Genomic DNA, 24,752 nt, shown 5'->3' with positions numbered 1-24,752 from the left:
GATGCATAGACATAGATGGATGGATGGAGGGGAAGACAGACTCACTCTCGCTTCATGTTTAAGTCAATAAGGTGTGAAACAAAAATGAAAATCCTCTGCGATCACACCATCACAGTTTCACAGGGGTTTCTTCACTAATGCCAAATAGATGGCTGGAGATGTTCTCTCAGAATAAGAAACACTGGTGTTAGATACCTCAGAGGTGGAGGTATGCAGGTATAAATGGTTGTGAAACAAACCTTTAGCTCCAGGCTCTTTGGGGCCCTGATCATGTTCCAGGTGCCTATAGTTCCTCTCCTATAACCCCCATTAATAATGCATTAATCATTATTATAATGAATCACAATATTTGTTATTATAATCAGCATTGAAGCAGCACAAATATAACAGTGAACGTTCCTCACTGCCCAGTAACCAAAAGGAAAAATATGATTATTATTAATTCAGAATTTAAACATTTATTAAAATTTTCTATAAATGACACAAGATTAAACAGTTTTTCAACCATAAAATAAACAAGTTTAAAAATCAGTTTTTATTTGAGTTAGTGCTGAGACGTTTCCCACTGTTTTCATTCATCCAATCAAATCCGAGCGGCGGGAACGTGTTCCGCGTCTCTCAACCAATCAGCTTACAAGCAAACTACAGTATAGTTTGCATAAACACCATCTCAGCCAATCAGCGCACAGAGAGGGCGGGGCCGAGGTGCCGGTATCCTCTTCCTCCATCGGCCACATTTCAAACCGGAATGGCGACCGCGCTGTGCGGAGTCCAGGCCGCCGGCAGCGGCACGAAGCCGGCCAGGACTTACCGAGAGCACCGGCGGAAAGCGAAGGACTCCAGGCGGAGGCAGGCGGCTCTGCTGTTCCTCAACAACATCTCACTCGACGGGCGGCCACAGGGGGTTTCAGACGATGGGAGCACGGAGCAGAGAGACGCCACAGAGGAGCTGCGGCCGGGGGACAGAGACGGAGCCGCCTCGGTCTTATCTCCTCCGCCGCCGCCGACGCCTCCTCCTCCTCCTTCTCCTTCTCCGCCGAATGTCCAAGGAGCGTCCGCCCAGGTGACAGAACCCTCCGGCAGCGGCTCATCCTCCAGCGTCCCCGGGGTGGATACTCCCACCGGGCCTTCTTTGGTCATGTCTCCGGGACCTGCCACCACCGTGGGGGCCAACGAGGTATTTTTGGACGGTGTGAATGTGTCCGAGACCCCGGACACCCCCTTGTCTCCGGTGCCCACCGGCCACCTGCCCTGCTCCCGGGCCAAGTCCACGCCCGCCGCCCTGAGCCCGGTACCGGCGGGTACATGTCCGGAGTCTCGTCAGAGGTGAGTCACGGGCCTTTAAAAACCACCGGTTCTCATGAGAGGATCCTACTTTCACTCTCTTGTGGTTTCTCTTTCTCTTTCTGATGTAAACTGATCCTCCTGTCTTGTATTATTATTATTGGTAGTTAATAATTATTATTATTGTTTTGACTATGAAAGATTTTTAAATCTCTAGTATTGAAACATCACAAATCTTAAAGCTCTTGTCTAAAGGTGGGTTTGACTTGTCCTCGGTTACATTACATCCACACCTGAGACATTACTGACCAACAACACGTGAACGTCCTTTGTTTGGTTGACGAATGAAATAATTTTTAACTTCTTCCTTCTTCTCTGCTCAGGTTGAGAAACGTCTCTGGTTCTCCTGGACCCAAGGCGCCAAAGAAAGTCCACTTCATCAAGAGCATGAGGCAGTACGACACCAGAGGCTGCAGGTCAGGCTGCTGCTTGTGTTTACACAAACACACACTAAACATTTACATACAGCTGAGGAACACATGAGTAACTCTCACCTACATGTCAGAGAATTACAAAGAGACAAAGGCTGTTTCATTTTGGACTCAGGCCGTCTCTGGCAGGGTTACACTGCTCCTGCTACTATTGTAATAAGCTGCTTAACTCTGGCAGAGATTTAGTTTGGTCTGCGGACGACTAACAGCGGTGCAGCTGCTGAGTTGCAATTGCTACCGTGAATTTAATCACCCCTGGGAGCGGAGCAAAAGCTAAAAGAGGTGCAGTGGAATTGAAACAGCCCATTGCACCAACGGTGAAGTCACACCATGACCAAGACCGGACCGAAGTATCCCACTGCCGGCCGCTCCACCAGCGTTAGAAAGCAACAGCGTGGTTATGGATTTGTTATGATTCTGTTTTTATGCCGAGTCACTGACATAAACACGTCACAGAGATGTTTCTTCTTTTTCCACAGTTGTTGTTTGACCCCATGTTTTTCATTTCTCCTCCACATCACGTCACCGTCTGAGAGAAATTCATGTTCATATCCACCCACATGCTAATGAGTCACATGTTTACTGCGGGTGTGTGCGACACAATGATATCTTTAAGTGTCCTGCAGGTTTGTCGTTGTTTGAGGCAGGTACACATTGCAGGTATGAAGGTTATACAGTATATCTGAGATGATTAACAGTGATATTGTTCCCAGTAAGAGATTTGATATCTCTCCCTCAAGGTCTGACCTGAGTGTTTACTGCTGAGACGACCGACTGTATGTTACTGACTGACCGGTGTGTTGTGTGGAGATGTTTTTGTCGTCCCAAAGAGTGTTGTTGTGTTCACTAGTTGGGGCGAAGTTAGGTAGACTGTGAGAGATCAGTTTGGCAGTGGAACCTGTTTGCTAGTTTCCTGTTGAATTTATCTCTCAGCCCTGGTTTGTGCTGCAGAGATAAAAATATATATATGAATTAAGAAAAGGTGAATGTTTGTGACCCCTTTTTTAAGGTTTTTTGTTTAACTCCTAATCCAAATGGTTTAGTGAAGATATATTTTAAACTAAGATGGCTCTCTCTAAAGATATTATAACAATAAAATGTCTAGTGACGACTGGATCCATGTTTTATATTTTGTCAACTTATGCACTACAATACAAATTTACACTTTAATATTTTGATTATGTTTTAAAATGAACTGGTCTTTCATTTCCATTCAACTCTATTCTGAGATACAAAGATTATTTGATTATCAAAATAGTTTCCAGTGAACTGTAGGTTTACTAATGATTCAGCTCCACATGCTGTTTCTCTGTGACTTGAATTTAAAGATTATATGTGGGAGGCACCAAACTGGGGCTGGTCCTGCTCTCAGATTTCCCGGCTCCTGCTGTAAACTCTAGATTGCAGTCGATCGTTGTTTAGCTGTGGGAGTGATCCAAGTAGAAGTGGCTCTGTGACCGATTTCGCCGTCGCTGCAGCTCCAGCGCTGATCAACGTCGGGCGTACAGAAGCAGTTGAGTCGCAGTGACTGTCGTTGCTTGTAGACTGACGCTCCATCTGTTCTGTCTGCCTGTACTTGCTGTGTCCTGCAGGATCATGCTGATTTGTGCCAAGCGGTCGCTTTACGCTACTTTCTCAGTGCTGCCCTATGGAGAGAGTGCTGACCTCAGGTACAAAAAGAAGCACCATCCCAAGCAGAGAGCACCCATCCCTCACTTTTGTGTTTTCATCACCCTCCATATCATTTTCAGGAAAGGTCAGTGTGTGTGTGTGTGTGGTGAAAATGACGTAAATGTGATTCTTTGTGAACAGTGATACGAAGATGGAGACTCAGAGACAGAGGCTGTCTTCTGTAGGGGCTGCAGATCTTCTTCCCTCCTTGGAGGGTGTGGAGCTGGGCGCCTGCGGCAAGGTAAATTGTCTCGTCATACACAAACTCTTTTTTATTTTTGCATCCATCACACGCCCACTTGTTTGCTGTGAAATGTCCGGATCATCTCCTGACATCTCACATACAGCCCCTCAGGATAATTTCAGGAGATTATCCAGAGTTCAGTTCATGTCTGAAAGCAGCTTAAGGGAGTTTTCATACACAAATGTCTGGACTAAGGTCCAAACATAGATTATAGGACCCAAAGTATTTACCTACATCCTGTCATCGTCACCTGCATGTGTCTCTCTCTATTGGTTAGAGTAGAAAGGGGCGTGACTTCAGTGTGTTTCTTATGACAAAGAAAGTAACTGATAAATCTGTCAGGCTCTGAACCTGACGTAGTTTTTCTGCTGTCCTTCGTCCACCTCATGTTTTGACGTGTTGTTCATTGTAAGATGCTTTTCTGCTCACCACAGTTGTAAGGAATGGTTCTGTAGCCCTCCTGTCAGCTTTTCTGTCCTCTCTCCTCAACGAGGGGTTTCCGTCAGCAGAACTGTCGCTCTCTGGATTATTTCATTTTATTTGGCATCGCTGACTAAAGAGAATCACAGGAGAGCTACAGTTTCAGAAATATTCAAACCAGCCTTACTAATGCCAACAATCACGTCACTCTCAAAGTGAACGAGATCACATTTTTCTGACCTGTATCATGGTTTATTTGACTTCACTGCTGCCACATGATTGGCTGAGGCTGAGTGGCTAATCTTATGAAAAGGCAGGAGTGCGGGTGTTCCTAATAAACTGCTCGATGAGTATAAAGCGCTGTGGTGACCCTGACGTTATTCAGATAAGCCTGTTTGATTCTCTTGTGTTTCCTCCTCAGACGGTGTCGTACGCTCAGTTCCTTTATCCGACCAACGCCTTGGTGAGGCAGAAGAGCGGCAGCGTGCCGGAGAACGGCACAGCTCAGACCCCTCAGTCGCGTTTCCGTGGCAACGGGCAGAAGAACTTCACCCCGGGTCGTCTCAACAACAGTGTGACGCAAGAGCCGAGTATGTTTGAAATTCAGTCCAACAGAGACACACCTGCTTCTCGGCTCTTTGACTGACCAGACATGTTTTTACAAACGCTGTTCGTTTATTGTGGTTTCCAGATGTTGAGGAGGTGGTGGAGTACGACCCGAACCTGCTCAGTGACCCTCAGTGGCCCTGTGGGAGACACAAGAGGGTTCTTATATTTGCATCATACGTGGTGAGTTTATTTTTTTATTCAGTTCAAAAGTGTTGGTGTCTGGTCACCAGTTAAATGTCCAGTAAAATAAAAATCAAGTTTTTGTAATTAGGATAGGGGTTCAGAGAAATGTGGTTTCCTCAGGTGTTGTTCTGTGCAAATGTTTTAGCCTCTAGAAGTAAATTAATAATAAGTTAATCAAAGGAAGTGATGAGTGCTGTCATCGTCTTGTGGCCTCGCTCAGGTTAAACCCTTTGAAAAAACAAATGCACTGAAACTGTCGGCTCTGGAGAATGCTACGCTTCTGGAAATCACTTCTTCTTTGCTGCTCTGAAACCGAACTCTGAAACAGAACTCTGAAACAGAACTTGCATCATCTGTGTAATGACTCGTACCTTTTTAAAATGGCCACAGTTCTCTACACACCTGTCTGTCGGTCCCTCCTCTCACTGTTATGATAAAAACACACACATAAAAAATTCTCAACCAACAGGCTCTATTATTTTCACTGTTAGGTGAAAATAATAGAGCCATATTTTCAAAATATGGTTGTGGTTAGGGGAGAGGTCTGATGTGCTGCTTGTTTATTTGAAGTTCTCTCCTCTGTTTTACCTGGTGTCTCTGTTAAGTCATGTGAATTTGCTAATTGTTGTTTGTCGCTGTCTCTGCAGACGACTGTCATCGAGTATGTGAAGCCCTCTGACCTGAAGAAGAACATGAACGAGACCTTCAAGGAGAAGTTCCCTCACATTCAGCTGACACTGAGCAAGATACGGAGGTACAGATATCTTCAGTTCCACGTAGATGTTCAAACTTTCCTCTTTCTGAAGGTTGAACCTCTCTTTACCTCCTCACATGACAAACTCTTCTGATCGGTAACTGTTCCCCTTCCCCTGCACTAGCCTGAAGAGAGACATGCGGCTCGCGAGCGAGGAGTGCGGTCTGCAGCCCGTAACCATAGCGATGGCCTTTGTTTACTTTGAGAAGCTGGTGCTGCAGGGTCGCCTCAACAAGCAGAACAGGAAGCTGGTGGCAGCAGCATGCGTGCTGCTAGCTGCAAAGATCAGTAGTGATCTGCGGAAGCCAGAAGTCAAACAGCTCATTGATGTGAGTACACACACACACACACACACACACACACACACACACACACACACATACACACATACACATCTCTCTGTCAATGAAGCAGGATGATGTTTAACTTGTCAGATGTGAAGACAAAGTAGTAAAACCTGTAACACTCAAGTTATTTAACAAACTCAAACATTATTATTCAGGAATGAAAACAGGTCTTGTTAATGTTATGTGAGTAAATAGTGTGAAATTAGAATCTGAATTATTTAAGTTCATTAACGTTGAAGTACGAAGTCTTTATTTTACTGCACCACCGAGAACAACGGCTTCTGTGACTCACAGGGACCTGACAATGTAACCACACATTTAAATTTTAATGAATCCATTAAATATTGATCTTATGTTCACTGTATATAATGAGCAAACATCGGGACTACAGGAGGGAAGAATCTGACATGGTTTATATACAAACATGTCAAATACAAACATTTGGCACATCCCTTCACAACCCTTAATTACAAACATCTTCCAGTATTACATATATCAAAGTTGGAAAAAGAGGAAACACACATTATACTGAAATTTTCACTTACAGGACTAGAATGTCAATCAGTAGAACCACATTTAAATTGAATAGATCCAGAGTTTTATGTCATCTGCACTAGGGCTGGGCAATTACCCAAAAATGTACCAAACCCAATTTTGGTTAATACTTTCCACAAAGCGTGTATTCGCGAACTGACGTGTTTCTGCTACGTTCATTTTACAGCTGGGGCCCGGGTACCTTGTGCTGTATTACCCTGCCTCACTCCCCCACTGACCTGCACTACCATAACACTTCAACAATAAACACCATGACTAAAATTATTAGGACCTGAACAGTACTACTACTACTACTACTACTGCTGCTGCTGCTGCTGCTGCTGCTGCTGCTAGGCAAACATGACACAGATACGTCAGTGAAACAATAAATCTCGATGTGACGACTCCATCATCGACCTTAAAGACATGAATATTATAAAATGCACTAAATTCCACGTGAGTCGGAGGTCTTGGTAGATTTGGTACGTTGATAGAGTGACGTTATGTCTGCGTCGTACACCTGCATGAATGTGATTGGATGTTACACATCATAACATGTGTCCCTTTAAACTCCTCCTCTGTGTGTTTTTTTTTTTCCTCCCTGCGGACGAGCAGAAGCTGGAGGAGCGTTTCCGTATTAACGGGCGGGAGTTGATTCCCCTGGAGTTTCCGGTGCTGGTTGCCTTGGAGATGGGACTTTACCTTCCTGAGAGCAAGGTCATGCCGCACTACCGCAGACTGGTGCTGCAGGGTTAGGTCACGCCCAGCACGCCGCTGGTTTCATTGATAACACCAGGTGTGTGTGTGTGTGTGTGTGTGTGTGTGTGTGTGTGTGTGTGTGTGTGTGTGTGTGTGTGTGTGTGTGTGTGTGTGTGTGTGTGTGTGTGTGTGTGTGTGTGTGTGTGTGTGTGTGTGTGTGTGTGTGTGTGTTGAATCGACCAGTTTATAAGCTGTCATGTTAAAAACAAACTATTTATTTCCTGTTGGTAAGAAGAACTCGTTTACACTCGATCTGAATGTTGTTTTTTGTACATGTGGCGTTTTTGATGGTGATCCAGTCACGAGCTCTATGTTAGAGACGTCCAATCAGCACGTTATTTGTGCTTTTATTTTCTCATGATTTTTCTGGTACGTCATAGTGTTCCTCACCTGTTTTTTAAATGAAGTGCACGCTGTGATCTTTGTGGAAAACTCTTCGCTGGCACCTTTCTCCGGACTAAACAGTTTAAGTTTAGTATTTACTACAAATGACAGAGAACCACACTGCTGATTTTTGTGAATGCCTTTTTACAAACCACTGTGACGCCGAAGCATTTTTAGCCATTAGACATAAAACTGTAGATTGTGGTTGTGTAACACAGTTTTAGTTTTAGTCAGTTTTTAAAGAAGCGAGGTTTAAATTTTAAATGTATGTCCCACAATGATGCAGCCACATTCATGCATTTATCAAGAAAAAACCCTGTGGCAGCTCCGTGTTTAAGAATCTGTTGTTGTCGGTGATGAATCTGTGCTGGTTTCTAGTGTCTGTGGCGTCACGTGAAAGGTAAGAGGATTTCTGAGGTGTCGTATTTATAGAACTTGTATGTTTTTTAATGTCTCATTACCCAGGGATGTGTTTTTTGTTAGATGCACTGGAATCTAATGCTAGATGTCATATTTTTCAGTTCTCAGGAATCGTTGCTTTCTCATATCTTTGAATAGCTCATGAAGTCTAACCCAAAGAGAGGTGTAAACATTTTACTGCAGCTGTTTTCACTGAAATCGCCTGCGCTCCGTTGTGAGCCAGAGGCCGGTGTCTCAAGGAGGAATCCAACTGTCGTAACTCTGCAGTAATTTAATGGATGTACGAGGTTCTTGTGCCAATAATGGTCGAACCTGACCGCGGTGCCAAGCGTTCAGGTTTATGTGCCAAAAGGCGGATGAGTATGAGGGGAGGGGAGGGAGGGGAAAAAGTGCCTGAAACCACAGTGGCAGTGAAATGGTTAACCATCTTATCGTCAGTGATATTTAGCGTTGACATTTCTCCGTCTTGCTGCTGTAGAGATTTTAAAATGTTGAGGTCGTTCATGTCTGGTGATCACACACACTTTCTGGATACGTTTGTCGTGGACATGATGGTGATTCAATTTTCTGTGTCTGTGGTGGTGGAAAAAAAAAAACGTGTTGTGATGAAGAATCCAAATAGAAATGTGTAACTGCAGAAATCTGTATGTTGATGTCAGACTGTGAAATAGTCAGTTTTCTTACTGTAAAATGAATGTTTTGGTAAAATATATTTTCAGACACTGAAAAGACTTTTGAGTTTGTTTTCAAGTCCAACAACTTTGTGTGTGTCTGCATCAGTTTTTCAGTCTTCAGGGCGAAAAAACATAAATGTAAAGATGGAACGACATGACAGCTCCCAGAGTGAAGCCAAATCATCTAGATCGCCCCCTGGTGGCTGGCTACAGTGTAAGTAACAAACCCAGCCTCCTCCATGTTGGTGGACTTCACGTCAAATACATTTTAGTTAAAGATGGTCTTACAGGTGCTCAGTAAATTCTTCTGTGGCTCCGGATAGAAAATAAACGACAGTCGAGTATGTTTCTCATCACTTTACTCGTTCCCTTGTGTTAGGACAGCCGACATGCAGGAAGAACACATGTTCGATCGGTTAGATTAGTATATATGAGCTCAACACACTGTTACAGGATGAACACAGCACTATCTGCTAAGTCTTAACTATATTAACCACATTCCTTATCCTGGTAATATTAATAAACTGTAAGAAGCAGCTAAATAAATTAAATAAATAATAACGTCATCAGTTTTTAATCCAAACTCATGTCTTCATCGTCGTCTTTCTTGTCTTTGGAATCTCCGTCCTGGTCCGACTTTGTCTCCGTCTCCATGGCTTTAGCAAAAGCCTCCACATCTGCAAAGACAAATGTTTAGAAGTGAAGGCTGCGAATAAAGATTGCATTGAATATCATTTATATCACTGAAGATTAAGTTTAAGTCTATATTTTTAGAGTCTAAACAAACGTTTGCTAAAAACCAGATCTTTTAAAAACCTTTTTATGATCAAATGTTTAAAGTGTTTAAAATCTTGATCTGCAAAGTAACTATAACAAATGTGAATTAAAAAAAGTACAAATATAATATTCCCTTTGTACTGATGGAAATACTCCAACATCATTCCACTTCTGCTAAACAATAGTGTCTGTGTATTTAGTTTTCTAACGTTCATTTAAATCACGTGAAAAGAAAAAATGGAAGCGATCTCGTACAGAGAAAGAAGAATGAATTTTCCTGTGTGTGATGTGGGTATTACACTGACCTCCTTTGTTGGCGGCATCCACAGCCTCTGCAGGCAAACCAAACTGGTTCATCAGAGGTCCTAACTGCCCGGACGCCAGAGCGCTGCTGAACATGCTCATTGCCTGCAGAGACGATAAATACTGAGAGTCACAACCAGATGCTAAATACCAACAAGAGCAGATTCTGCTCAGAGCAGAAAACACAAAGTCAAACTCGAGGACAGTAAAATATTTAATGTCAAACTTGAAATAAAATCCTCGAGTGGTTTGTGGGTTTATCAGATGTAACGATTGAAACTGATTCACACGCAATAAATACAAAGTCTGTTTAAAGGAATGACCTGACCTGCTGAAACTGAGGAGAGCTGAGCGTGTTCTGCAGCTCGTCTGAACTCTGAGGCAGAGACTCTCCGGAGGGCAGGTACGGCGTCAGCCTCTGCTGCACCTCAGGGTTTGCCAGGATGGGAGCCATGACCTCCGGTGTCAGGACGCTGGCGAGGTCAACTGCAGGTGACAGACAGACGCTGGTTAGTATGAATTAAAAACATGCACATGTGACAACACACATCCTATTTCAGGGTTGGCAGCTTGATTTTGAGTAAAATACTTTAACAATACAACCATTTTAAGGAATTCACACATATTTTAATGGGAGAACTACTTGTAGCATTCACACCATGTAATCCAACTAATTCATATTTCATACTCAGATTTGTTTTTAAAATAAGAGAAATATTAAATTTCAGACCCTGTTTATCCTCCTGTCATGTCAGACACTTTTCTTCTGTCAGTTTCCAGTTCAACTCAAGGTTTTTTTATTATAACCTTATATTTCAACATCCAATGCACTTTGAAAGAGCTCAACTGTTTTCTGAATACATCACTTCATTTTATTGCTCAACTTATGTTTTAAACCTGCAATAACTCTTGTAATATACAGTGTTTATTTCCCTCTAAACCGATATCTGAGAAACGTTGAGTCACTGAATGTTCCTCTAGCCTTATCAACTAAAATGTTTGTCTGTCTGCTCTTCAGTGATAAACTGAGCTCATCACAGCTTTTCCACAGGAAACTGCTGCAGCTGAAAGCGACATGATGAGATTGAGAACTGCAATAAAGATCCACAGAGCGGAACTGAAGACTGAGATCGTTCCAGTTCGTCTCCTCTCACATGCAGAAAGTCGTGTGATCCACTCTTAGTATGAAAATATAGATTATATATTATTATTATTATTTTGTTCTTTCAGCCTCTTTTGACTCCTTCTATTCCCTCAGCTCGATCCAGTTCTGTTTGTCAATCTGTCGGCAGGGTGACGGTGATGAAGTGAGCCGGACTAGAGTGTGGATACCTGTGAGGTTTGAGTCCGGCTCAGCTAATTCTCTCTCAGGCTTGGTCGGGTTCAGACTAATGCAGAGTGATGCCTCATTTAGTGCGACACAGTCAAACTAAACCACACTAGGACAGATTGCAGTGTTTCCTGCTTCTGCAACAAACTGGATGTAATATGTTGAAATCACAGTGTCACAGAAACTGTTGTGTTCACAACTGTGACCATTTGCAGCATAATTAGTTGTAATTGAACTAACTAGGTCTACTGATGTTTTACTCCCTTTGGAGGCTGTTTAAGTGTTAGTTTTCTCTCAGCTCTGAGGACAGAAGGCGTTGGGCTTGTGTTGAACCGGAGTCTCACCTCCCTGGCCGCTGGCGGGGACGTTCATGGTGGCGAGGATGCTCTGCAGGTCTCTCAGCTGGATGGGCTGAGTGGGGTTGGCTGCCCCCGCGGCCAGAGACGACACCGCGGGGGTGGTGGGGGTGGTGGCTGTGGGGGAGGCCACTGAGGTGGCAGAGGGGGTGATGGGAGTGGTGGGCACCTGGGAGGAGCCGAGACGACTGGCAGCAGAGGTAGAGGTGGGGGTGACGGCTGTGGACGGACTGAGAGAAAAATAAAAACTCTGTATCAGAGAACAAACTTCAAACATGATGTAAACGTGTTTAGGGGAATATTTGAAGTGTAATTTTAGTTTCTACCTCGTTGAGGAGTTGCTGGCTGCAGGGACGCTGCTGCTGCTACTGCTGCTGCTGCCGCTGCCCAGGAGGTTGGCCAGGCCTGGACCGGCCAGAGCCCCGAGGCCACCTGATGATCAGAGAACGTGAATCAGAATCTAATAAGATGTTTTAACGAGATGTAACAGTGTCAGCTCCGCAGTCTGAGGAAGACGTACCAATCCCGCCCAGTCCGGTCGGTCCAATGAGCTGCATGAGCTGGTTGTGGCTCATGTTACCCAGAAGGCTCTGCAGGCCGCCCTCCCCTTCACGAAAACAGAAGATGTGACATTATAAGAGTGAAAATCTGTTTTCTGATGTATAAGTAGATAGATAAGTATGAGAATATGTGTTTACCTCCCAGAGCAGACAGGTCATGTCCTCCACTGCTGCCGCTGCCCAGAGCACCGGGCATCGGCGGGTTGTTCAGATACTCGTTCACTTTGCGGCAGTGCTCCTCATCCTTGTCGGTCTTTGGCTCCTGAGATCAGAACAAACAACTGAGTGAAGCACCAATCTAGTCACAAAGATTCAAATGTATGCTTAAACAAAAGATTGAACGCACTTAGATATTTATCTTTATTCAAGAGGAAACTAAATCTACATGAATGATGTAGCTGACAGCTTCATACCTGCATCCAGAAGAAGAGTCTTTTGGAGCCAGCCTTGAACTTCAGCACATAGACTCGTCCTGTGGTGCACTGGTTCACCCGTTTGAACTCGCAGTCGTCGGGGAAGATGATCAGGTCCTAAATTAACAAGATAAAACTGTTACTATAAAAAATATCGAACACAGAGCAGCCGGCGCTTCATGGAGATGGAGTTCCGTACATCATCCACGTTCCCGGTGGTCCGATCCTTCCAGCAGAAGTGGATGAGGGAGTCGTCGGTCTGCTGGATGTAGACCTGACCTTTGCGTTTGTCGGGGGTCACCGTGCTGCCCTTCATGGTCATCTTACCGGCCCGGAACTCCACCAGGTACTTGCTGGAGGAGCCGCGGGACCCGGACACCATGCTGGGGAACAACGCTCCAGACGCCATGATGAGGAGGACACACTTCTGCAGGGACAAACATGAGGAAGACACACAGTAAGTTATTATTATCATCAGCCAAAAATATGACAATACAAACACAGACTATCAAAAACTAAATCTTTAATAAATCCACACAATATTTAACATTTAGAGAAACTAAGAAAATGTTGTTTTCATCCTGGAACTCATCTTGAGATCCCTCCCACATTGGGAATCGCTGTCACAGGACGGCCATCGTGAGACAAAGGGTCCCTCGTCCCTTTCCACCCCCCCCACACACAAAAGTGACCTAATTCACCAGTGTGACACACAGACAGTGGACGGATGGTTGCATCCTCCTGAGTTTCATCTACAAAAAGTTAATACAACCATTTACCACCTGCACTGAGGTCGTCACATCAGCCTCCACTACATTTTAGAAATTAAGAAATGTGGATGTTTGTTTTGAAGGCCTGACACAACCCGACACAACCCGACACCTCAGGATCGTGCTTATGAAGCAGCTCCATCCCTCAGGTCTGCTGAGTACAAATATTTGATGTATAAGGTACTTATACATCAAATATAAATACAGATTTAAAGATAAATAACAGAAGCTGTACAAACTTGTGCATTAGACTGACACAGCCTTTAAAAATATTGGGCTGGTATTTTACAGCAGAAGATTAAAGCTTCAAATCCAAGTCTAGACACTGAACTGTGTATATAAAAGAGATCAGATACAGATAAACAGGCAGTAATGGTGACAGACCTGGCGACATGGTTCAAAACACATCGGTCCTGGAGATTTGGTTTATGAAGATTAAGAATTGAAATAAATAAACTCGAGCTGGACATTTTAAAAACATTATAATAATCCTCCAGGCTGGAGCAGATGGAACATGTGAAATACTAAAAAGCTGTGTTGGATCAGATGACTGTGCATCCTGCAGACAGGAGGCCTGACCTCAGCTGCTCCTCCAACACTGCTCCTCCAACACTGCTCCTCACACACACACTTCACACACACACACACTCTCACACACACTCAGGCAACATCTGGATCTCTGGTACAAACCGGAAACATGTGGAAATAACGTGTTTTACTCACATTTGTCTGAGAATCAGCGATCAGCCGCAAGATGGTCAACAGCTCACCGAGGATGACGGTGATTGGCTGACTGGCGCCGGTGCTTCACTGGGATTGGACGGAACGTGAGTCAATCATTGGGGGCTGGAAAGAGCTGCGCAGGTTCGGTAGAGATGACACAACACAACACTTCAATACACAAGTACACGGGAAAATACTTCAGTACTTGACATGATGTAGTAATATCTGATTTATTCTAAACTCAGTGTCCTACTTTGTTTAGTTTATTCTTTTATTTAATCATTTTTTTACGAAGCTTTTGTTTAGTTTTAATACTTGAATTAAGTTTGTTGATTCTGTCCTAATATTACATCTACTTCTGAGTGTCTTTTTTTATATCTATCTATAATATATTTATATATGTATATAGATGTGTATATATGTATATATATATATATATATATATATATATATAGTTATCTATCTATCTATCTATCTATATAGTTATATATATCTATATGTCATATTTATATAACATTTTCAGTTTTTTTCTCTGCGGTCATTCTACTTTATATTTGGCGACTTCACTTGTTTAGCTTGAAAACAATAAATCAATAATCATATGAGTTGTAGATTATTTCTCTAATAAAGAAAACATATATTTCTAATATAAAAAAATATGAATTGTATAAAAACAAACACTGGACTCATGAAATGCTGTTGAAGTGTTGAAAGTAACAAAACTGAGAGTAAAATCTTCAAACAAGGGTTTTGTTGGCAGTTTCAATAGTCCATCATTTATTTGTTAAATATGCCTTGTAAGCATATGGTTACGTGTGGATAAGCGTATGAGGAGGAGAACAGACCGATGAACACACAATGTAAACATTTCAGACGGGCGTCGCACAGAAAGACAAAGAGCACAGAGAGAGTTTGATCAGAGGAACCATCGGACAGAAGCTGCACCTCTGAGTGTGCAGGCCTCACAAAGTGCTTTGAATCCAGGAAAACAGATGAGAGCAGCGGGGGGGACGACACCATGTCAGACATTTCACTAAACATTAAGTGCATTGGACTGAGAGCAGGCGACTGTGCAGTTCAATGTGAGGTTAGTGCTCAGAAACCAAAAGGAACATCTCTACACTGCAGTAGTTTTTATCATCATCATCATAATCATCACACAACATTCATTAACTACAAGCTGGACAGAAATAAAGTGTTTTTATTTTTCACATTTCAGGAGGGCAGAGTGGATGGATCAGTTTGCATAGGTTCATGATGTCAACAGTTTCCTGTTATTTGTGGTGAACTGAAGAATGACTTGAGGACCTCCAACAGGAAACACTCAGAGAATGTCTTTAATGTGACACAGTTTTCTCTTTAAAGCAGAGAAGTGGGAGGTGCACCTCCTCAATCTGGCAAACGTCTGACAAGATCAACATTTGTCCTTTTAGATCCAGTGTCCAGAGAATATCACAAATCATTTATTCCACAGTGAATAAAAGTCTGCGTTGAAATGAGAGTTGAGGACGTTTGGGGGCAGATCAGCACAGTGTTTTCATGTTCTTAGCAGCTCTAGCAGATTTAAATGTGGTTTCATGAGGGGACGGCTGAGCCTGGGCAGAGGTTTGGCCCCTGATGAGAACTATTCTTGTTACACCCCTGTTCATTTGTTTGAAGCAAGATTACAGCGAACCAGGTGGAAGGTTCCGGATCAGGCAGATCCTGAATGCAAAATAGGGCATTTGTCAGCATGATCACTGTTTTCCCAGAGAATAATTCAGAATTCTTGATGAAAAATAATCAGATGTTTAAGGGACTGATAACTATGAGTGTGTAGAATTTTGTGCAGCTTGATTGAATTTAAAAGGACCGTTGGCAGAGGTACGCTCTCCACTGAGTGACATTCTACTTGGAGCTGTGATGCCCAGATCTTAGAGAATGATTGTGCTCCTACATTTAAGTGAGACAAGGAATAATAAAAGGAGTTAGAAAATCCATTAGTATGAACATTTTTTATGTTGTAGGCTAGTATTAATATTTTTTGACACTCCTAAGGCTCAGAATGTCTCATTGATGTCGTTATTTTCCTGGAACACTGATTCTCTCCTCTGTCCATCCACGTACAGGTATTATATTGACAACCTGTGACCGTCTACATAAACAGAACAATACAAAATAGTCAGGGGCCGGAGTCTGCAGCGTCAGACTTTGAACACCCCCCCTTCTTTTAAACCAACTAGCTCTGTATCCCTTTGCTCTAAAGTTTTATGTAAATGCATTGACGGTATATTATTCAGTGCAGAAAAAGGTTTTTTTATGGCTTAAACGTGTGTAAATAATCAACATGGTGGCCATGCATGCACCAGTTATTATACACATGACCTATGTTACAGCGGACAACAATATAATGTACCAACAACATCTGTTTACCGTGTCAGTAAACGTGGTTATAAGCAGCTTTCAACTTTACTGTCTGTCTCTAGTCACAGAAAATAATCACACTTGTGATGTTTCAGGGATGTTTAGTGCTAACTAAAATAAACATCTAATATTCAAATAGGCCATATATAAAAGTAGCAGATGTGTATAATAACCCCTGATATCTGAATGCAACTTGACAGAAGTGTGTGGTTCGTCTACAGGTACGATGATGATTGAAAACCTAAACCTGGGAAACACATCCTATGGGAGTCAGAGCTTTGTGTCCAGCAGCAGCACGGCAGCGATCACACAGAGGTTGACTGGTTTAAAACCCTCGTCAGGTGAGTAATGTGGACTATTATTGTACATGTACAGTAAGTAAACTCTAAAATTCTCCTTAATATAACAATTCTCCTGTGGACAACGTTCACAGTCGGTTGCAGATAACCTTGTTAATTGTCTGATAACATTTTGAAACCAGCGTTACGTTGACTCAAACAAAGACACAGTACCAGTGAGCGTCACAAAGACACAGATCTTCGATGCTCAGAGAAACGAAGTAAAACCTATCGGGGGAGGAGACGTTCACAGTGAGCTCCTCTGGCGTCAATAGATGTTGGGACAGTCAGTGTAATTCCTGTCAAAGTATCCACCTGTGTAGAGCCAATCATCCGCTCCCGTGTGGGGGTTTGTTCCCAGATTGAACCACCTGACGGAACATAAAACAAGGAAGACCTGTTTTTAATGACGGGTTGAAAGGACGTTACGCAACAGGAGCAATGTGCAGAGGTGAGAACATGTTAAAACACATTTTATCATTCTGGGTAATTTATTCTCTTTCAGACATGGAACATGTTGATTTGAACAATTTGTTCAAATGATGTCATTTTTTTGTCATGAAGGTGATTTTTAAATTCATGTTCTTTCTGGTTTTACTCAGAGAAGACGAAACCTTTCTGGAAACGGTGATGATGCTTGTGCAATATCCACCAGTTATTTCGCCAGATGGAGAAATATCACCACAGCACGAGGCTCTGCTGCCACCACACACATAAAACCTTGTATATACTTTCTCCACGATCTTTCTTCATTCTGTACAAAAGTAATATCTTATATAATCAGATACAAACAGTTCACTGGATGAAGTTCGAATAACTTATTGAGAAAATTAAATATCTAAAATTTGTTTTAAAATTGTAAATTTACAGTGTACAGTATCTTTAATGTAAAATAGACTCAGGCGTTATTCCAACTTGTTAAATAAACAAATGAACACACACCTGGTCGACCACTCCTCCTCATCCTTGGAGCGTTCCCGTCGTGCAGCTCTTTGCTTCTCTTCTAACCGCTCTTTCTCTACATTTGATGAGTCTATAAAACACAAAAATATAGATAAAGAAGACAGAATCATGTCAGTGCTGCAGTCGTGTGTATGGAAGGAGCAGTTTTGAGCTCATGTGAGGTCACTGTTACCTATGTCTCCATTTTCCATGGCTCTGATGTCGGGCCTCAGCCGGCAGTCTGTCGGTGGCATTAGCCGCTCTGTGCCGGGTTCCAGCTCGTTTAGTGTCATGGCAAAACTCGTGAAGTTATACATCTACACAGGAGGATTCACAGAGAGGTTACAGTATGAGTCAGCATCTTTTAAATGGTTTTACTTCTTATGTGACACAATATGATTTAAAAAAATGTAGTTCTTCATTTTGGACTGTGAGGCATATGATTAAACCTCGACGTGGCCTGATGCTTCTATTCTGAAGACAAGCTTGAAATATGGAAATGTGCCACTGTATTTGTTTTTAGTCAAATAGGCCTCATTCCTTGTTAGTGGGGGACAGATTAAATACAGATGTTGAAGCTGGTTTAAGGCATTTTGAGTTTTGCTAATGTATCTGTCACAGTGACTTTTAAATGTGAAAAGCAAAATAAAGCTTTTATAGAAGTTTTTTTGTTGTTTTTTCCTAAAACTGTTAAAGCTGCACTCTACACTCCTCGTTGTTCAAGCCCATGAACTGTATAAAGAAACGCACAACGCGTCTCCACTTGACCCCACTGACCAGAGACATTGTACACCAGACTTTGAGGGAGCTGCCATGTCGTCCAACTTTATATACAGTCTATATTCAAGCCTAAGTTCATTGTGTGTGTGATCCTGACCTGCGCTGAGTGAGCAGGCCGCGGTGTTATCCTCCACAATAAGGCACTTCCTGGTATCACAGTCACAGTCTCTTGAACTTCAGGCATCTCGTCTGCCTCTTCACCTTCACAGCTGGGTTCCTTCACACACACACACACACACACACACACACACACACACACACACACACACACACACACACACACACACACACACACACACACACACTGTTATCAGACAGATTATTTAGAGCTGACAGTGGAAACAGTACATGTGCAAACAGGTGACCCACAGAACTACAGTCACCACAAATTCAACATGTCTCTCAAGCAACAATGAATGTCATTGCAAGACATTTTGGATTAGAGCTGGCAATGATCTAATCATACACTGCACTTTGAACATAACTCCAACTGGACAACAGCAGTAGCACACTACAGATAACCAAGTACACTGTTACCTTACCTTCTACTAATGCCACTGCATGTTATTGTGAAAGGAAAAAATACCGTTTGAGAAAAACATTTCAGAGTGATGAGCAAATCCACAGATTACATCACATTGTACGAGACAAACATGTGAAAAGAACGAAAAGAAAGTTTCTTCTGTTTTCAGTCAAATCTGAGCATCACTCACCTGTTTCAGCTTCTTGTCTGACTTCTTATAGGCTTCATAAACCTTGGGGTCCACGCTGTACATGCACTCTGTCCACTTCCCATAGATCACTCGCCGCTTCTTCTTACTAGTTTCACAGCACAGACATTCAGTTTGCGTCAGAGAAAATGAATCAGCCACAGGTTGTTTGCAGTGCTGCTGAGCTCTTGCTCTTACCTCTTGTCTTGGATGTAACCTTCCACTTTGTGCAGCTCTTTCCCAAACATCCCACATGGTTTAAAGTTTAACACACACTTTTCTCCCGTGCTGAGGAATTAAATTGAAAAAAAGTATAAATATATATGTTTACTAGGGTTTAAATTTTGGAACACAGTATCTATCACTGTACCTGTGATTGACTATCTCCACTGTTCCGTACTGCTCAATCCAGAGTTTACCTAAAATGATATTATGCACACAGCACATTGGATTTGTCCACGTGTATGCTTCTTTATGTCTGTAAAAAAAGAAAAACAGCTTTTTAAATGAATAGTTTATCTGACAGAAAACCTTTTTATGCAGCAAAACTCACTTACAGCTGATTGAACTCTTCGCAAGAAGGCAAATAAGCTTATTTGGTAAAATGTGGAACTATTCCTTTATAGACTGCTTGGCTATATTGATGTCATGGCTGCTTGAACTTTCACATTTCTAAGCAAAATTGAGCAAGAAAGCAGGAAAGACTCAAATATTATATAAGATGAACGACTCACTTCAGTAACTCCAGTGTCATGGTGCCTTTGGGCTCAGCCTCCACACTTTTGCCCCAGAACTTGAGTTTCGGGTAGATAGAGCCATGAAACTCGAACTCTTGCTTCAGAGACTGAGCGTGGAAGGCACTGACGGGGGGATGGTGGCTCACCTGCTCTGAGATCAATCTGTATCCCTCATCCTCTCTTTAAAAAACCCAAAAACATTTAAAACCCTCATTAATGACATTTCTAAACATTTTTATCACCAAAGCAAAAACTGTGAAGTTTCCACTGTCTTCGATTATACCTAATGAGTTCATAAGTCTCCCCCAGTAAAGGATTAAATGGCTTTCCAGTCCTTTCCCATTGAGATGCTACGGCTGAAACGGCAAAAGCAGCAACAACCTGTCACAGAAACATGAAGTGAATCAGAGCAGAGCTGCAACGATCAGTCCATTAATCAATCGACTGAAAATCAATGATTAAAATGAGTTAGCTTGAGAGGATTTGTGGCTTTTTATGTTTTATATTTAAGTAAGTTCTCATATTTTTGGGATATTTTAAGGACAAAAAAATGAATCGACAGTCACTTAATTGATACAGAAATTACAAGTGAGTTCCAGCTCAAAATTATACTCATGTGCAGGTGTCCTTAGAACGGTGATAATACAGAGGGAATGTTATCCAAGAGAAATGAAAATACAAACCATAAAATATATAATACTTAACAGGGTAATGCATTATCTCTACCTGCATGCGGTCTATGGAGTCAGATAAACTGCAGGCTTTGTGAATAAGCTGAGTGTGTTCCATGTACTCCGAGATTCTCTGGAGAAAGCTGAGCGGCTCGTTAAACTCAACCGGCATTGCTATTTTGGACAGCTCCTGTAAAGCCCCAAAAATAAAAAGTAAATCAGAATAGTGAAGTCAAGAAACGGAAGAAAAGTAAACAGTTAGAAGCAGAGGCAGGTTTTACACTTCACAGCACTGTGCCGCAAAATACTTTACTCAAACAGTTCATGCACATTATATTACACTTCTAAACAACAATAACCATGAGAATGAGAAAATTGTGACTTTAGCATTTGTAATGTTGAGATGTTCATTTGAGTCACTGCGCTTCTTTCAGACAGCTGCAAAGAAAGTATTTCCCAAACCAATTACAGCCACGTGAGCAGATAAGAGGAAAACAAGACTGATCTTGTAGCAGCGAGGAGAAAGAAGCTGAAACACGTCATTCATTTAATGAGTCTCCAAAAAAAGAAAAGAAAAGCATGTTACACCAAAACAGAACCTGAATGCAACTTGTCCGTAGCAAAGTTGACGTCAGTAAAATCATATGAAACTGTCACAGAAGCTGAATAGTTCTCTGTTCTTGTGTTCGTGTCGGGGACTCACCATGCCGATGCATTTCTTCAGAATACTCCACACACTGAAGTTGTTTCTGGAGATCATTTCCGCAGGCAGGGTTTTCCTGGAACACATTTGGACCAAAAAAGATTAAACTGATTGTGTGAAATCAGACAAAAAAAACTTCTTTTTGCAGCGTCTCTGTTAGCAGCTGTCTCTTAACGGCTGAAAAGCTTAAGTCAATAATGTGACTGATGAGCGTAGCTACACAGAGGAGGTGCTCAAAGACTGACATGTTAAAAATGCAGTCACACAGGCCTCATCTGCCTAGACCCACACTCATATGAGGAGTCGTCATGTGCTGACATGCATCCACTCATTCAGGTGTGGGCAGAAGTTTGGCCACTTGCTGAGCAAGTTATACATTAAGTTTGTTTTAAAGAGAGGAGCAGAAAAAACAACCCCTGCAGCAAACAGACACTAAAATAAACCTTTTCTTCAGTTAACTATTTCTTTTAATTTAATGAACCTGAATATAAAAAAAGTTAGACACTTCACTGCCAACGTCAGATATCATCTCCTTATATCTCTTGCAGTATTTCATGGTGGATTTTGAGATATGCTTTGGATTATTGTCCTGTTGTAGAAACTCATGAAAATCATGTTAGTGCATCAGTGTTGCACAGAGGAAGAGTTTAACCCTCCTGCAGGTCTTCAGCTGTCATATTGAGGTTTTGATTTACCTTTCTGCCAAACAGATGCACAGTTTGATCTGAGTTTACTTGATTCATCAGATCTTGTCTTTCTCTTCCATTGTTCCCCTTTGCTGTTATTTCTGTGTGACAATTCAGACAGTTGAAGTTTCAAGCTGGAAAAGCTTTCATATCTTTTTATAGCCTCCTCTGCTTCGCAGGCATCAGTTAGCTTCATCTTAAGATCCTCAGTCGGTTGCTTAGATATTGTTAGTGTGAAAGTTATCGATACTGACTGACAGAAACATTTAGTCTTCATATAACTTTGGCCTTACAGCCCAGCCCTGAACGAGTTATTGATATCCTGACTGTTTCACAAACATTAACGTCATCAACATTAGAGGAAAGACTTATTTCTAAATGTCTGTTTGCTGCAGTGGTTGTATTTTAACCATAACTCAACATGTTCCCTCTGAGAGAATCAGGTGAAAGAGAAGGAAAAGAATGTTATCAGCCAACCTGATCATGTTTTGTCTCATGAGTTCACAGTGATGCCTTCAGGCCTAAACTCAGACAGCAACCAGTTTAAATGACATATTTTATGACTGTGCTTTTTAGACGATAACACATGTAACAAATTTCTATTTATTATCTTTTATTATTGCTATTTATTTTACTTCCTTAAAGGCTCAGTGTGTAAAATGTGGGTAGGAGGGATCTATTATAATCCCAGTAATGTTTTCATTAGAGTTTCATCTAAATTGGATGAATTGTTATTTTCTTAACCCTAGAATTTACCCTTTATATTTAAATGCTTTATTTTTACGTCTGGAGCGGGTCCTCTCTATGGAGGCCACCATGTTTTTTTTACAGTAGCCCAAACTGGACAAACTAAACACCTTTTGAGTTGTTATGGCAACTGAAGGTAACCACCTCTCTTTCAGGGTGACAACTTTATTTTGAGTGTATATAACTGTAACAGGGTGGTGAACAGGATAACAGCTGTGAAAACTGATTGTAAACAATAACGTAGATAAATACTGTGAATAATTAAAGTGATCAGAGTGCATTGAGGAAAGTGTTCAGCTGCAGCATGAAACTTCACCACTGAACTCTACACACTGAAGCTTTCATCTCGACCTGGACCTGTGCTCTTTGACATGTGTCATATTGGATGTTTGTGTGATGTGAAGGCTGCAGGTGAATCTGAACACTGACATGAACCCCACCAGACTGATCCCTCACCTGCGCTCCCACACTCCATTCTCCTGTGCGGCCGCCTGCTTGCTGTCCAACACCAGGGCATCTTTGAAACTGACCTCACAGGAATCATCTGACTCCAGCCCTGCAGATGATGGAGGAGGAGGAGGAAAGACACGGTTCACTCATGTCCGCGCAAAACAAGCGAATGCGACCTGCATCCTGTCCCCTTGTCTGTCCACCTCACCTGTCTCAGCGTCGTAAAACTCCTCCTCGCTGTTCATCATGAGAAAGTAAACAAGGAGTCACTCAGAAGCCATGTCCCCACCTCCGGTCTGTCCTGTCCCCGCAGCAGCCCGGCCTCTCCCCGGGCATCACTGACGGCCGCACACACGACCTGCAACACGGACACCTCGTTAGCACCGAACCGAGCAGACCCTGAGACTTCTCCTCATGCGGCCTGACACTGAAACAACAAGGGCCGTGTCAACAGCTCTGCTCTCCGGGGGGCGCTGCTAGTTAGCTGTGTGGCTAGCTAGCGTTAGCATCGCCGATTTAACTCGTCTGTGGGAGAACAACAGATTGTATATAAAGGGGGGAGGGGGGCGGAGCCAAGCTAACGTTAGCTACGCACACACACGAGGGTTCGAACGCAGCTCAGTCACACGTACCTGAGAGTTGAGGTCAAATTAAAGCGCTAAAGACGTAAACAACCGAGGAGTGGGCAACCGCTGGACCAGGGCGGAAGTGGGCGGCAAGGACAACGTGATAGACAGCGCGAGCGGGCCAATCAGATTGCCGCCAGCAGGTAAAGAGCAGATGTTGAGACAAGCCACTGTTTTAAACAACAACAACAACAACAACAACCACAAAAATAACCACCACCTCCACAACAACAACACCAACAACAACCACCACAACAACAACAAAAACAACCACCACCTCCACAACAACAACCACCACCACAACAACCACCACAACCACAACAACAACAACCAGCACAACAACAACAACCACCACCACAACCACAACAACAACAACCACCACCACCACAACAACAACAACAACCACCACCACCACCACAACAACAACAACCACCACCACCACAACAACAACCACCACAACCACAACAACCACCACAACCACAACAACAACCACCACCACCACAACAACAACCACAACAACAACAACCACCACCACAACAACAACAACCACAACAACAACCACCACCACCACCACCACCACAACAACAACCACCACCACCACAACAACAACCACCACAACCACAACAACAACCACCACCACAACAACAACAACCACAACAACAACCACCACCACCACCACAACAACAACCACCACCACAACAACCACCACAACCACAACAACAACAACCAGCACAACAACAACAACCAGCACAACCACAACAACAACAACAACCAGCACAACCACAACAACAACCACCACCACCACAACAACCACCACAACCACAACAACAACAACCAGCACAACAACAACCACCACCACAACAACAACAACCACCACCACAACAACAACAACAACAACCAAAAACCACAACAATACAGATGTGAGTTTAAAAAAGACCAAATTTTGATTAAAT

The 24,752-nt window shown here is 42.6% G+C and overlaps 3 protein-coding genes and 2 long non-coding RNA genes across 7 annotated transcripts; 3 read left to right on the top strand and 2 right to left on the bottom strand.

The window, feature by feature from the left end:
• Positions 1-441: 441 nt before the first annotated feature.
• LOC109646692 (CDK5 and ABL1 enzyme substrate 2-like) lies at positions 442-8,829 on the top strand. Of its 2 annotated transcripts, XM_069527510.1 has the most exons (9): positions 442-1,326; positions 1,668-1,760; positions 3,368-3,445; positions 3,588-3,687; positions 4,532-4,700; positions 4,802-4,899; positions 5,550-5,656; positions 5,781-5,985; positions 7,153-8,829. In XM_069527510.1, exons 1-9 carry the CDS (start codon positions 749-751, stop codon positions 7,291-7,293), a joined length of 1,569 nt encoding a protein of 522 aa, XP_069383611.1. In that variant the 5' UTR covers positions 442-748; the 3' UTR covers positions 7,294-8,829. The 2 variants fall into 2 exon arrangements, with proteins under 2 accessions (XP_069383611.1, XP_069383612.1); XM_069527511.1 differs by lacking the exon at positions 3,368-3,445.
• Positions 8,830-9,116: 287 nt separating this feature from the next.
• LOC109644454 (proteasomal ubiquitin receptor ADRM1) lies at positions 9,117-14,193 on the bottom strand. 2 transcript variants are annotated; one of them, XM_069527513.1, is made up of 10 exons: positions 14,007-14,193; positions 12,713-12,940; positions 12,514-12,630; positions 12,239-12,362; positions 12,061-12,147; positions 11,867-11,972; positions 11,529-11,770; positions 10,183-10,340; positions 9,857-9,959; positions 9,117-9,451 (listed from the first exon to the last, which is right to left on the bottom strand). In XM_069527513.1, the coding sequence occupies exons 2-10, from the start codon at positions 12,920-12,922 to the stop codon at positions 9,348-9,350; spliced, it is 1,251 nt and encodes a 416-aa protein (XP_069383614.1). In that variant the 5' UTR covers positions 12,923-12,940; positions 14,007-14,193; the 3' UTR covers positions 9,117-9,347. The 2 variants fall into 2 exon arrangements, with proteins under 2 accessions (XP_069383614.1, XP_019965406.2); XM_020109847.2 differs by lacking the exon at positions 14,007-14,193 and adding an exon at positions 13,668-13,955.
• Positions 10,229-11,070, top strand: LOC138410616 (uncharacterized). Its single transcript, XR_011243316.1, has 2 exons — positions 10,229-10,363; positions 10,906-11,070. It is a non-coding gene; the product is annotated as an uncharacterized lncRNA (long non-coding RNA).
• Positions 14,194-14,754: 561 nt separating the features above from the next.
• On the bottom strand, positions 14,755-23,901 carry LOC109644455 (oxysterol-binding protein-related protein 2-like). Its single transcript, XM_020109848.2, has 14 exons — positions 23,806-23,901; positions 23,382-23,531; positions 23,180-23,279; positions 21,291-21,366; positions 20,643-20,777; positions 20,200-20,297; positions 19,914-20,096; positions 19,550-19,657; positions 19,378-19,467; positions 19,183-19,288; positions 18,567-18,686; positions 17,883-18,006; positions 17,690-17,780; positions 14,755-17,118 (listed from the first exon to the last, which is right to left on the bottom strand). Exons 2-14 carry the CDS (start codon positions 23,419-23,421, stop codon positions 17,016-17,018), a joined length of 1,374 nt encoding a protein of 457 aa, XP_019965407.1. The 5' UTR covers positions 23,422-23,531; positions 23,806-23,901; the 3' UTR covers positions 14,755-17,015.
• On the top strand, positions 16,628-18,351 carry LOC138410615 (uncharacterized). Its single transcript, XR_011243315.1, has 2 exons — positions 16,628-17,198; positions 17,350-18,351. It is a non-coding gene; the product is annotated as an uncharacterized lncRNA (long non-coding RNA).
• Positions 23,902-24,752: the final 851 nt, after the last annotated feature.

The sequence above is a fragment of the Paralichthys olivaceus genome, chromosome 6 (assembly GCF_024713975.1).
Source record: "Paralichthys olivaceus isolate ysfri-2021 chromosome 6, ASM2471397v2, whole genome shotgun sequence".
Lineage (NCBI taxonomy): Eukaryota > Metazoa > Chordata > Actinopteri > Pleuronectiformes > Paralichthyidae > Paralichthys > Paralichthys olivaceus.
The sequence above is the reverse complement of the archived record's forward strand: the minus strand, read 5'-3'. Positions and strand labels throughout refer to the sequence as shown.